Source organism: Danio rerio, chromosome 10 (genome assembly GCF_052040795.2).
Source record: "Danio rerio strain M-AB ecotype USA chromosome 10, GRCz13ab, whole genome shotgun sequence".
In the NCBI taxonomy this organism is placed as follows: Eukaryota; Metazoa; Chordata; class Actinopteri; order Cypriniformes; family Danionidae; genus Danio; species Danio rerio.
The window spans coordinates 43,047,501-43,062,500 of NC_141030.1; the positions used below are offsets into that span (position 1 = coordinate 43,047,501).

Below are 15,000 nucleotides of genomic sequence, written 5' to 3' on the forward strand. Positions count from 1 at the left end.
ATGAAAGTTATGAGTTATCGGTAACACTTTACAATATGGGGACACTTGGTTAATGTATGTTCTAACATACATGAATAAAGTTTGTACAGCATTTATTAGTTATAGTTCATGGTTTACTAATGGGATTAGTTAGTAAAAGGGATAGTTCACTTAAAAAATTTATTTACTCATGATTTACTCATCTTCAAGTGGTTTAAAAACTTTTATGAGGTTCTTTCTTCCATTGAACACAAAATAAGATATTTAGAAGAATGTTAGAAACCTGTAACCATTGATAACTCACTCAAAAAATAAAAACTTACTTAATATTTACTCATCCTCAAGTGGTTTAAAAACCCTCATTAGGTAGATTTTTTTCTGTTGAACACGAAATAAGACACTTTAAAGAATGATAGAAACCTGTAACCATTGACAGTGCACTCAAAAAATGTAAATTTACTCATCCTCAAGTGGTTTCAAATCTTTATAAGGTTCTTTCTTCTGTTGAACACAAAATAAGATTTTTAAGCATGTTAGAAACCTGTAACCATTGATAATTCATTTAAAATATGAACATTTACAAAATATTTACTCTTCCTCAAGTGGTTTGAAACCTTTATTTTATTTTTATTTTTTTCTGTTGAACACAAAATAAGATATTTAGTAGAATGTTTGAAACCTGTAAGCACTGATAATTCATTAAACAAAGAGAACATTTACAAAATGTTTAGTCACCCTCAAGTGGTTTCAAACCTTTATGGTGTTCTATACTTCATTGAACACAAAATAAGATATTTAGAAGAATGTTAGAAACCTGTATCCATTGATAGTTAACTTAAAAATGTAAATTTACTCTTCCTCAAGTGGTTTTAAATCTTTATAAGGTTCTTTCTTCCGCTTAACACTAAATAACATATTCAGAAGAATGTTGGAAACCTGTAACCATTGATAAATCATTTTTTAAAAATTAATTTACAAAATATTCTGTCATCCTTAAGTGATTTTAAACCTTTGTGTGTTTCTTTTTCTGTTGAACACAAAATAAGATATTTTTGAAGGATGTTAGAAACCTTAAACCATTGACTTCCATAGGAAAAAATGCTATGGAAGTCGGTTGCCTACAGGTTTCCAACTCTTTTCAAAATATATTCGTTTTGTGTTCAACAGAAGAAAGAAAATCATCAAAGCACATGATGACTGATGATATCTCTTTAACTTGAGCTAAAATAAACAAATGTTTGTTAACAACAGTGAATAAATACTATAATAAATGTATTGGTCACAGTTTGTTTATGTTATTAAATACATTAACTAGGTGTCCCGTATTGTAAAGTGTTACCGAGTGATCTGCGTATTACTTTGTGGACTAGACATGATCCTCGAAGAACAGTTAAGCCAAGAGCTAACCTCCAAATTAATAATTTATTTAATCGAACTCAAAAAGAGAGACTACAAAGAACGTTCACGTCACTCAAATCACTGTATACTTTTGTTGTATTAAAAAAAAGAGCAGCGTGAACATTCTTTTAAATCTCTCCATTTGTGTTTCTCAGGAGAAATCAGATTAGACGGAGTAAATGATGAGAAAACTTTACAGAAATATTCCCTTTTAACGTTCAACTCAAAAGGGAGCTGCTTTTTATTTGGTTTCTTTTATAGTGCGTTTTTATTTCGGGAATACCATGTCAACATGATCCAGTGTCATCTGCGATGGTTTCGGGGAGGATTTTCCAACAGTATGCACAAGCTTTATTCCTCTGCTGCTGTCAGGTGACACTGCCAAACTGTGCGACACGTGTGAATCTGTCCTTTTAAATGACCATGGATCCGGTTTCTGATGAACGCTGGCATGCGGAGTTGATGTCTACTGTGGCGTGTGTTCCTGTTTTCGAACATTTGAAAGTGAAGCACATACTAATGGCTCGTTTCGATGTCATTGTATCTAATGTGGGTGGGTGGTGTGTGTTTTTAAAAACAAATAGGTTGTAATTATCGACGGCAGTCCATAGTGTTACACCTACAAACGGATATTTGTGAGTGACATTTTGTAAAAGTATTACATTATTTCAATAAATTTGGTCTGTATACAGTATTGAGCGTTTTATTCTATGTTAGCATTTTACTTGTGTGCATAAATACAGTGGTGTGAATAAGTGTTTGCCCCCTTACAGATTTATTTTTTATTTTTTTGCATGTTTGTCACAGTTTAATGCCATGAAAATAATTTAAATATTAGTCGATTAAGTGTTTTCGATAACTGCAAAGAGTCTATTACAGTGCTGTGGAGGAATTTTGGCCGACTCATCCTTGCAGAATTGTTGTAATTCAACCACAATAAAGGGTTTTCAAGCATGAACTTTCTTTTTAAGGTAATGTATCTCAATTGGATTCAGATCAGGGCTTTGACTAGGCCAGTCCAAAGTTTTTTTTTTTTGCATGTTTGTCACAGTTTAATGCCATCAAAATTATTTAAATATTAGTAGATTAAGTGTTTTCGATAACTGCAATGAGTCTGTTACAGTGCTGTGGAGGAATTTTGGCCGACTCATCCTTGCAGAATTGTTGTAATTCAGCCACATTAAAGGGTTTTCGAGCATTAACTGCCTTTTTAAGGTAATGCATCTCAATTGGATTCAGGTCAGGGCTTGGACTAGGCCACTCCAAAGTATTTTTGCTTGTTTGTCACATTTTAATGTCATCAGGCTAATATAAATATTAGTCAAAGATAACACTAGTAAACACATCATGCCGTTTTAAAATGAAGGTTTTTATTATTAAGGGAAAACAAAATGCAGAACTACATAGCCCTGTGTGAAATTATTTGCCCCTAAAGCTAATAACTGTTTAGCAACTGCAATCAAGTGTTTTTAATAACTGCAATGAGTCTGTTACAGCTTTTTGGAGGAATTTTGGCCGACTTATCCTTGCAGAATTGTTGTACTTCAGCCATATTGTAGGGTTTTCGAGCATTAACTGCCTTTTTAAGGTAATGTATCTCAATTGGATTCAGGTTAGGACTTTGACTAGGCCACTCCATAGTCTTTTTGCATGTTTGTCAGAGTTTAATTTCATCAAACTAATATAAATATTAGTCAAAGATAACACAAGTAAACACATCATGCTGTTTTAAAATGAAGGTTTTTATTATTAAGGGAAAACAAAATGCAGAACTACATAGCCCTGTGTGAAATTATTTGCCCCTAAAGCTAACAACTGTTTAGCAACTGCAATCAAGTGTTTTCGATAACTGCAACGAGTCTGTTACATTTCTGTGGAGGAGTTTTGGCCGACTCTTCTTTGCAGAATTGTTGTACTTCAACCATATTGGAGGGTTTTTAAGTATGAACAGCCTTTTTAAGGTAAAGCATCTCAATTGGATTCAGGTCAGGGCTTTGACTAGGCCACTCCAAAGTTTTTTTGCTTGTTTGTCACAGTTTAATGTCATCAAGCTAATTTAAATATTAGTGAAAGATAACACTAGTAGACACATAATGCTGTTTTAAAGTGAAGGCTTTTAATATTAAGGGAAAACAAAATGCAGAACTACATAGCCCTGTGTGAAAAATTATTTGCCCCTAAACATAACTACTGGTTTGCAACTGCAATCAAATGTTTTCAATAATTGCAATGAGTCTGTTACAGCGTTGTGGAGGGATTTTGGCCCACTCATCTTTGCAGAATTGTTGTAATTCAGCCACATTGGACTGTTTTCGAGCATGAACTGCCTTTTAAAGGTAATGTATCTCAATTGGATTCAGATCAGGGCTTTGACTAGGCCACTCCAAAGTCTTTTGTGATATCTGTTAAAAATCACAACTACCTCACTGGACACCCCCTCAGATACTCGAATGTTTGACAGATGGGCTCTAATTTTGACAGGAACTAATTTAGAAAGCATTTAGGCGACGGTAATAAGTAGGCTACGTACACATTGCAGACCTCGACACAATAAGGGCGCGAAAATTACGCGGCACAGTTTTGCATCTGCTGGTCAGGAGCCAAAAGTTATTATTAAAAGCACAAGATCACGACTCCTTAAGAGCCCCTGCTGAGCTTTATACCGCAGAAGCACAATGTACCCAGATTGTCCTCGACACAGCGCTAGCATAATGTTCCCTCATTTTCCTTACAAACACGACCTGATACCGCATTCATCTCTCCAGACACGTTGGAAATGTCCGGCTGGTCGATACTAACAGATTTCGAGGTGTCATTACTCGGCTAGGTTTTCCTGCGCAAGCTCTTTCTATTTTTCCAATATGGACGAAATCTGGCTTTAAAGACTCTCTCTGTCGTTTCTGACAGGAGCATATACACCAAATTTGTCCAATATTTCGATAGCAGCGGGAATCCTGAAGCATCTTCCGCTCGTGATTGGCTGGAAGCGTCACGTCTGAGGAAATATGGCCATTTATGTATTAATGTTCAATTCACCTGCACGTACGTTGCGTAATGCGACATTCCCCAAGGCTCCGCTTTAATGCAATTGCGGCCGGTTGATAATGTTTCCCTCTCTGCGAGAACAAAAGTTCTTTGCGCATCCGCAAGCACGCATTCACTGTCTTTAGGCCCCAGGGAAATAGGGGGCCTCGGCCAATGGCAAGAAGCCTATAATAATAATCCTAAAGCTATTTTATAATTTTTCTATCAGATGTTGTCAAAACAACGACGCGGTGGTGGAGTGGGTAGCGATGTCGCCTCACAGCAAGAAGGTCGTTGGTTCGAGCCCCGGCTGTCTCAGTTAGCATTTCTGTGTGGAGTTTGCATGTTATCCCGGTGTTAGCGTGGGTTTCCTCGGGTTGCTCCAGTTTCCCCCACAAATCCACAGACATGCGGTACAGGTGAATTAGTTAAGCTAAAACTGTCCGTAGTGTATGTGTGTGAATGTGAGTGTATGGATGTTTCCCAGTGATGGGTTGCAGTTGGAAGGGCATCGGCTGCGTAAAAAAACAGATGCTGTATAAGTTGGTGGTTCATTCCGCTGTAGCGACCCCAGATTATTAAAGGGACTAAGCTGAAAAGAAAATCAATGAATGAATGAATTTGGAACTACATCAACACTTGCCTGGATCTATACTTGAATTGCACAACTTATAAGGTTCATCTGCCAATCAGAAGCAAGCATACTAGCATCCAGCATTATATAATAGAATAGTAAGTACAGGAGAGAAATAAATGCCATAATTGTATTATATTTAATTGCAATATTATGTTTATGAGGTAAACTACTATCAGACTACTTTTCCCTTTTTGTTAAAAGGCAACAAAAACAGCTATCCCGAATAAACGGTTTGCTTTAGAAACGTTTTCACTCATTATCAGCACGCAAGTAAAATATAATGTAATTCAAAATAATAATAATTGTTATGAAATGTGATAGCTCAAGTTTGGAAGTTGACTGTTGCGTGGACTCCACTGTGCTGACTGTCTTTCTCCCATTAGGACACGTCACATCTGGAGCGCCATGCGGAACTGGTCTCGACACGCTTGAGTGACATCTCAAAGACCAATCAGCGAAAGCCATTCTTCAGCAATCGTGACGTCGAGCCAATTAGCGATCTCTCTACGTGGATGGGCGGGGTTTAAACGCAGAGAGGGTTGTGTGTGAAAGTGTGGAAGGGCTGGAGTGAGTGAACCGCCGATGAATAAGACTGGTAATTTTGCACAACTAGAAATTATAAACTTATTTATCACATATCTAGGGTAATATTGTTATTTTATTTACTCGTGTGCATTTAACAGCGCATTTGCGTATATTAAAATAGCTCGCGAAGACGTGAAAGGGGTGATGTTAGCTAGCAGCTAAGGAGCTAATGCAAACACCAATAGTTGATTATCAGGAAAAGTTTAAACGGATTACAAAGTGTTATTGTGCATATTAATGACTTTTGGGTTGGTTAATTTATTATTAAGTTTGTGGTGTTAATTAGTTGGCATTTAAATGGAAATTGTGCACAAACGGACTTCCTGAATTTACTGAGATTTGCCATTTTTTGGAGATAGGAGAATTTAAATACGCCTATTCCTCAAATATATTTTCTTCTACAACTCATATATGATGTTAAATTGATTTCAAACATTAGTAATACGTTATGAATTGCTTAAGAACACTTATTAATGTTCAAATCCTCCAAAATTCGTTTAATGATTATGCATGCCTTGCTATGTGAGCTCTGTTTTTAGTTTAGTTGTTTCTTCCCCCTGATGTGAAATTGTATGTTAAACCGCTGTTGTCTGTTTTGTCAGGTGTCAAGAGTTAGTCCTGCCTCCCGTGTGTAAAGATGACCAAGCTGGGCTTCCTGCGTCTGTCCTATGAGAAACAGGACACCCTGCTGAAGCTGCTCATCCTGTCTATGGCAGCCGTCCTGTGTGAGTGGATGCTTACCTCTTCATCTGACGTCCCGAACATCAGCATTCCTCTAATTCTCTTCTGTCTTGCCAATTTCAGCCTTCTCCACCAGACTGTTTTCTGTGCTTCGGTTCGAGAGCGTCATCCACGAGTTTGATCCGTGAGTACCGCTTTAGAGTCCACGGTTTGGTGCACTAGTATCCAAACTTCTGTTTAAGTGTTGTTTTTTTAATGATTAGATCTTTTATTGATTGTCTTATTTGCAGATAATATAGATTAACTTCTAATACAGAACATTGACATAAACAATTAAAGGAAATGAAAACCTAGTGCTGGGCAAAGACTAATCGCATTTAATAAAAGTTTTTGACATAACGTGTGTGTGTCTGTATTTAAGGCTGGCCTATAAATGATAATCATATCAAAATGCAATAATTTACTTCGATAACAATGAAAAGTTCTGGACTTTTTTTGTTTTTGTATTAACATGTCTTTGAGTTTGTTTTCTTTTTTTTCAAGATTTTACAATAATTTAAACCCCAATACCCAAAACTTACTTCAGACAGGCTTAGGGAAAAAAAAATGTAATTAATAAATTCTTATAAAAAATTATTTAAAAATAATAATAATAAAAATAATAATAAAAAAAATTCTAATCAAGCACCAATTTATGTTCCACAACTTCAGACTTCCAAAGCTTCTTCAATATCTTCATTTTTAGTTCAAAAGCCCCTCCCAGATATCACAGATATCACAAATCTCTGGACATTTTTACTCGTTATTGATCTTAGAGCTAATCACACCGCAGCATTATGCGACAAAAACAACCAATCAGCATGAAGTAAAAAGACCATTTCCTACAGCACATTGCTAACAAACGATGACAAAAATAAAGAAATAATAAGTGGAAGCAGTGACTAAAGTAAACTAACCTTGAGTTATTGCCCAAAGATGATGAAATTGTTGACAAAAAAGGCAGCACAAAGTCTGTTATGTGGAAGTGGTTTGGCTATCTGAAGTGTGACAAGGAGCAAATTAAAATAATCTGTAAAGTATCTCAGTGGTTTGTGAAAAGTCTGGAAACACAACCAACCTATCACATCACCCAAAAAAGCATCACCCAAAGAAACCACTGAAAGTTTTCCAATTTGTGTGGACTTGCTGGAAGTTGTACTGTATGTTTTTATTGTTTACGTTTTGCACATTTAATTTACCTCGTAATGCTTGGTTAGTCATTTTAAAGGTCTTTTACTTTTTGTTTTAATTTAAGGCCTAACGTGTAATCTTTTTTTGCTAATAAACAATATTTTTAAATTGTAATTTAACCTCCTAGGGCTTGATTCTCCACATACGTGGACAGCACATTTTAGCTCTTAAGTCTCTATTTAAAATACTTTGAATGTTTTATATATTGTTACAGACATACAGTGTCATCCTGCAACTGTTTTGCAGCATATGAAATGTCCCAAACACTATTTTTAACTGTAAGAAAATGTTGTTTTTTACTCTCTGATAGTCAAAGCATGTTGAATTTTTTTTTATATATATATATGCATTAAAAACATTCAGCAAAAAGTTTTTTTATGTAAATTCGGACCACAAGTCCACATACATGGACATCATTTTTCTCTAAAAGTAAATCATATTAAAAGATGATACTTAGGTTTTATTGTAATTAGGTTCCAATAAGCCCAAATAGCAAAGAGAAATAAAAAATGCATGTAAAAAAACACCTTGGGCCTTAAGAGGTTAATGAACCCTCTCATTTTTGTTGCATCAGTCGTTGGGATAATAACTTTTAAAGCTGGAAGCTTTAACAACTTATATAAAAATTCATCATTATTGTTCAATATTGAAAAATTATCGAGTTTGCATTTTTGTTATATGGCTAGGCCCACACGGAATCTGCGCGCAGAGAAATCCACAGATTTTTATCCCATTATTAAGCCTCAATTTACTTGAGTAAATGTGTGTAAATTTATATTTATAAAATTTTTATATTTACTTTAATTTGAACTAATGTTATTATGTATAGTAATATATTAAAATGTTAATGACATTTGTGTACAATACGGTTTGTAAAGTAATATTTTCTGTCTTTTAATGTATAATATGAGAGACTTATGAGAAACTTGGATCTAATTGGATTTGCATTGTAAACATTAAAGTTAAAAATGTATTTTTTTTTTTTACATTTTCATATATTTTATTTTACCAAAATCATTCTGCATAATTTTGCAGATTATTTTTACTAAATTCTCAGCAGAAAAAGCAAAAAATGTCTGCAGATTCTGTCTGGCCTTACATATCGCCCAGCCCTATGCGTTTAACATATTTATTATGTATATGTGATACACGCACATGGAAATAAAACTAAACAAAACAATTTTGTTAAATAAAGATTTAAATTTTGTATCGGATATATTTTATATGTAAATATAGAAAAACATTTTTTCAAATATTATGCATGCATGCATGTGTGTATTTAGATGTCGATGATAAATATACACCACGCAAACCTATATCATGTCAAAACAGTCTTTATTTTTGGATGCCATTAATCACGGTTAAATTTTTTGCAATGATAAAATATGCATCTATGTGCATATTAAAAATAAATGGTTATTAATTAGTGATAATGGTTAATTATTAAATAAAAAAAAAATGCATACAAATAAATGGGGGAGGGTGGTGTTACTAAAAGTCAAGCCTGAAATTATTCAAACCTCTAGCAAATTCTAAAGTTTTTTGTTCAAATCTAAATAAAAGCTGAGATATATATTTTTTCCTGCTATGATACCTCTTGTACATCGTCTTTCGCGAGAAGCCTGTGTCATATATCTAATTGTTTATTATTATTATCATTTATTTATTTATTTTAAATTATTTACAGGTATTTCAATTACCGGACCACTCGCTTCCTGGCAGAAGAGGGATTTTACAAATTCCATAACTGGTTCGATGATCGGGCTTGGTATCCACTTGGGAGGATTATTGGAGGCACCATCTATCCTGGTACAGTAATTTATCGAATTCATATCAACATAAGGTTGCGTTTTAATCTGCAGCTGAGCTATTGGGCCTCATTAAGCAATCGAACATGAGATAGAAAAGTGGATGGGATGCTTAACGGGATGTTTGGCATGGAACTTTAAGTATAAGTTACATCACATACTTTATTATTGCTCAAACTTTAAACACACCATTAGTATTCATTAAATCTCAGTTACTCAGTTATACTCAGAAACTAGTGGTCAACTAAAATGGCTATTTTTTTGATGCCCAATGCAGTGCTGATATCTTTTATAAATGTTCATGCTAATTAACTTGTAGATAGTAAATAACACATGGGTAACAGTTGTTGCAATAAAATGTACTTTTTTTTTTTTTTTTTTTTTTTTACTAAATTTCAATAATATAATTTAATTTAATAATATTACAAAAAAATCTTCTGAAAAAATATCAATATGCAAAAGCACACCGTGCACATTGTAAATGAGATATCTTTATATCTTGGTGAATATATAGACAATATATTTTGGTGCATGATTTATTAAACATTCATTAAAATAAAAGTTTGGTCACCTAAAAACTGTAGGAATAGAAAGATTATACTTTTAAGTTTAAATGACGTATTAAAAAACATAAAACTTTAACTATGTATTATCTTCAGTTTCCTCTTCATTAAGATATTTTATAAATGTTATATAGACACTTTACAATACTGAAAAATCATCCCAAAACAAATTTTTTAGGAGCTTTAAAGGCATGGACTGGTAAACATCCCAGAAAACTTGCCATTGTCTGTCTAATGCCTTTAAATTACACATCACAATCTGGATTAGCTGTTTTGTTTGTTTTACAGGGTTGATGATCACATCAGCAGCTCTATATCACGTGCTGCACTTCTTCCACATCACCATTGACATCCGTAATGTCTGTGTGTTCCTCGCTCCTCTCTTCTCCTCCTTCACCGCTATCGTCACTTACCACTTCACCAAAGAGCTGAAGGTGAGAGAAAACTTATCAGTCTTGCTTTCTTTTTGTTCATTTAGATAACGCCACTAACTAAGACTGTATGTTTCAGGATGCAGGCGCTGGGCTTCTGGCTGCCGCTATGATCGCAGTCGTGCCTGGATACATCTCCCGTTCTGTGGCAGGCTCTTATGATAATGAAGGTACAGTCTTGTTCCAGAAGTGTATGTTCAGTTTTCCAAACTGGTCGATAAGGTAAATGTTTACCATATTTCTGATGCTTTTAAAAGGCCTCTATGAGGCTAGTATTGTTGTGCTTAAAGCTTTTAGAAAAAGTTTTATAATAAACGTTTCACATATTAAATATAAATGAGCAATAGCACATGAGTAGCAGTGCGATATGACAGTATATCGGCACTGGTGGGAGGCATGCGCTGGCCTGAGGCTGCAGACGGAGTGCCTTAGTGTCCCACCAGTGCTGATATACAGCCATATCGCACTGCTACAATACAACAGTTCGACAGCATAATCGTGTGTATGAAAAAAGAAAATCAAACAGGAAGATTCTAAATCCTTTTGTTTGAGGAACTACTTTGTTCCGCCATTCCTTCACATCTGCAGCTGACATCAGAACAGCAGAAACCATTACTAACTCGCCAACGTCACTTTAGAGCTAGTGTTTGAATGATTCTCTAGTGTAATGTCTGAAGTTATGACAAAACAAGTGATTTTGCTCACATTTTAAGATTATTAGGCTGAACAGCATGAAATGTCATCAATCTACAGACATTTTCCAGTATGTCTCTGTTGCAATCGGGAGATCACAATAATAAACCCCAAAAAAGCCAAAGCATCGCAAACATTAGCAGATTTGCTGTTGTGTTTGCGATAAGGAAAGACGCTAAACACATAGTGTAGTGTCGTAGGGTAGTGTACGGGTAGGGTAGTGTCGGGGATGCCGCTCTCTATTCTACCGCACTAGACACAGATTTAACTAAGGGAGCGGGTGGTGAGGGTAGTATTGGGGAAGCCACCCTCTCTGTTCTAGCGCCCTAGATGCGGATATAACTGAGGGTGATGAGGGTAGTTTCGGGGACGCCACCCTCTCTATTCTACTGCACTAGACACAGATATAACTGAGGGCACAGGTGGTGAGGGTAGTGTCGAGGCCGCCCTCTCTATTCTACTGCACTAGATGCGGATATAACTAAGGGCAAGGGTGGTGAGGGTGGTATGGGGGATGCCACCCTCTCTATTCTACTGCACTAGACGCGGATATAACTAAGGGTAGTGTCGGGGACGCCACCCTCTCTATTCTACTGCATTAGACGCGGATATAACTGAGGGAGCGGGTGGTGAGGGTAGTATTGGGGAAGCCACCCTCTCTATTCTGCAGCCCTAGACACGGATATAACTGAGGGCACGGGTGGTGAGGGTAGTGTCTGGGACGTTAATATATACACCATATATACACCACTATTCTAAGGTTTGGGATTAGTAAGATTTTTATTTTAAAAAGACATTTGGGATTGTACATCATTAATGGTGTTTTTTTTTTTTACATTTACAAGGAAAAACTCTGTAAATGTATATCATGAATAAAAATGTATATAAATGTAAATTTTAATACAAGCAAATAAATTTATTTTGTCATATTAAGGAATTGCCATTTTCTGCATGCTGTTGACGTACTACATGTGGATCAAGGCAGTGAAGTCGGGCTCCATTTATTGGTCATCCATGTGTGCATTGGCATATTTTTACATGGTGAGCTGTGCAATGTTGCTTTTAAATTGAGATTATTTTTGTGCAAATACTGTATAAATGCATTGAACACAATAACCGTCACTTTGTGTGCTGATGTTAGGTGTCCTCCTGGGGTGGTTACGTGTTTCTGATTAACCTCATTCCTCTGCACGTGCTGGTGTTGATGCTCACCGGCCGGTTCTCTCATCGCATCTATGTGGCCTACTGCACAGTCTACTGCCTGGGCACCATCCTCTCCATGCAGATCTCTTTTGTTGGATTCCAGGTCTTTAATAATTGATCATCAGCTATCAAATAAAAGTACTTGCTCATATTATGAACATTCAAATAAACCATTCCTCGTCTCTTCCTGCAGCCCGTCCAGTCCTCTGAACACATGGCTGCTTTTGGAGTGTTTGGTCTGTGCCAGATTCACGCTTTTGTCGATTACCTGCGGAGCAAACTGAACGCGCAGCAGTTTGAGGTGTTGTTCAGGAGTGTCATTTCACTGGTCGGGATCATCCTGCTGTCTGTGGGCGGGTTGCTCATGCTGACAGGTAAGAGAAAACACTTTTTTTTTAAAAAACTAAATTAGTTTTTTTAGTCGTATTTCAGCCCATTATTAATAAAAAAGGCCGCAATATAAATATATAAACATTTAGTCGCATCGTCTGAGCGCAAATGCATGACAGTCCATAAGTTGACTAAACCGAGGTTGTCATTTTCAACTCTGGCAAGTTTGCATTTTTTTGTTATAAAAGTTACAAACAACAAGTCAAAGATGGTTCTTTCCCAACTTTTTATTCCCTGTCAAAACCAGCATTTTGTGAATATGTGTTTGACCATTGGTAGGAAAGAGAACTCTGCTTTGTACTTGTTCAGTTTGCTTTCAGTTGCTTTGCTTTCCATGTGCTTGCTTTGTGCAATGAAAACCACATTTTGAGAGATTGAACTGACAAAGCTGCAAAGGCTCCACCCTCTTCTGGAAATTAGGTGGGGAGTAGCAGCTCATTTGCATATAAGCAAGCACACTAAAGGCTGATTTATACTTCTGCGTCAAACGCCAGCGTATGCTATGGCGCTGACGCATAGCCCGTCGCCGTGGTCATCGGCGTCGCTGACGTGCACCTCTCAAAAAATTTAACTACACGTCGCAACAACGCGTATCGCAAGCTCTGTGATTGGTCTGCTTGGTAGCGCTGACGAGTCTGGGCGGGACCGAGAGCCGCGTGAATCGTGCGAGCCTGATGGAGCGATTGTTTACAAGTGTGGAGTCCCGTGAAGGAGCTCCGGATGGAAAGTTTTGTTTTGTGTTCACCACATAGTTAAAATTGTTGCACGACTGCCTTTTTCTGCCTCAAAATGAGCGAGTTTGAGCCACTTGTATATCCCGGAAGTGTTCAGGAAAAGCAAAACAGCAGAGAAGAACTCGACACCGAGGAACATTTACACCTCACTGCCAACTAGCGTTTCGGAAGTGTTAATGCAGACCCACAGAGACAGCGCGCAGAAATATAAATGCACAGCTACGCGCATTGCATGCGCCATGGGTTACGCCGGTCACTTGACGTAGAAGTATAAACCAGGCTTTAGACCCTGATCACACTGAACCCACTTTTTGCATTGAGAGACACATCTTTTGAATTGTTTACTAATGGTCGTGAACGTGTTTTTACATGCTGTGAAAGTCAACTCTTAGTGGAAAAAGCACTATGTCAGTGTGTCTTTCGTTTTCCAATGACATGAAAGCAGAGACGGGGTTTCTGTTGAGGTGACTGCTAAAGGACTAGTTGTTAGGGATGTACTGATTTACTGTGAGTTGGTTAAAAATCGATTCAAATATGTGACTATTCAAACCGAAACAATTGTTGAATGAATTGCGATACACGTTTTGAACAAAGGGGGCACTTTGTGTACAGCCACAAACTCTCTTAAGCTGCACATCAGGGGTAAAGCTGTAAAACAGAATTTGGCTCGAGCCTGACAGGTACATTTTGATTGACAGCTTTTTAAAAGCCCGAACCCGTTTATAGCCCAGCATTATTGAAATGTGCACATGAACACAGCTCTTTAGCTTTTTTTAAGAACGAGTCATTTATGTGTTTTAACATGTTTTAACATAATTTATTCGTAACAAACGTAAGCTATAGGCCACTTGGAAGTTGGAATAAAGAAATAAAATAACTCCTGTGTAACATTGTAACATTTTAGCACACTAAATAGGCTTAGGTACAACAGCTTAGCCTTTAAATTGGCTAACACACCAATAAAAGAAGTCTTTCCTAACAAATTAAATTAAAACAAGTAAAAAAATTATGACTGGTATTTGGCAATAATGAAATTAAGATAAAGGCTGTGCAACATTTTTTCACCACTTCTCTTCACACTCTGGTCTTAAGGTGACGGTGAAGCTAAATAATAAAATAATAGCTTAATGCAACATTAGTCTGTATACTCTGTCTGCATTATGACTTTATGGTCTAATTTATATTTATAATTTAAAAACCCTTTACTCCCCAAGATTAGGCTACGATATAGTAGGACCGCTTTGAATGCATATCATAAGTGAAGTTTATTTATAAACAAATTTCGAGTTTAAACCTTGAGCTCAGGGCTCAGCATGCCAAACAAGCTTATGTTAAATCATCAGCTAAGTGTGAACTCTTGAAATACATTTTAAAGTGCTTATTTCTGGTCATTTACATGTTGTATTTACTTTTGTATTGTCTCGTGTTAGGAAAAATCTCACCTTGGACTGGCCGTTTCTACTCTCTGCTGGATCCATCGTACGCCAAAAACAACATTCCCATCATCGCCTCTGTGTCTGAGCATCAGCCCACCACATGGTCCTCCTACTACTTTGACCTCCAGCTTCTGGTCTTCATGTTTCCAGGTACAGTTTTGAAATGCTTTTTCTTATATAGTGTTGTGTATGCTAGATTGGTGGCATT

General features: G+C 36.5%; 2 protein-coding genes across 3 annotated transcripts in view; both read left to right on the forward strand.

The window, feature by feature from the left end:
* ei24 (EI24 autophagy associated transmembrane protein) overlaps positions 1-2,071 on the forward strand; it is a 15,306-nt gene extending 13,235 nt beyond the window's left edge. The window contains exon 11 of one of the 2 annotated variants that reach the window (XM_087269485.1): positions 1-2,071. This exon is cut by the window's left edge and continues 650 nt beyond it. The gene's annotated coding sequence lies outside the window, so the exon portion shown is untranslated. 2 annotated transcript variants of the gene reach the window in all.
* Positions 2,072-5,560: 3,489 nt separating this feature from the next.
* stt3a (STT3 oligosaccharyltransferase complex catalytic subunit A) overlaps positions 5,561-15,000 on the forward strand; it is a 23,122-nt gene continuing 13,682 nt past the window's right edge. The window contains 10 exon segments of the mRNA NM_201458.2: positions 5,561-5,633; positions 6,226-6,348; positions 6,428-6,488; positions 9,222-9,343; positions 10,194-10,339; positions 10,416-10,506; positions 11,964-12,070; positions 12,171-12,335; positions 12,426-12,606; positions 14,787-14,942. Of these exon segments, the coding sequence (NP_958866.1) occupies positions 6,261-6,348; positions 6,428-6,488; positions 9,222-9,343; positions 10,194-10,339; positions 10,416-10,506; positions 11,964-12,070; positions 12,171-12,335; positions 12,426-12,606; positions 14,787-14,942 (1,117 nt within the window). The 5' untranslated portion in view covers positions 5,561-5,633; positions 6,226-6,260.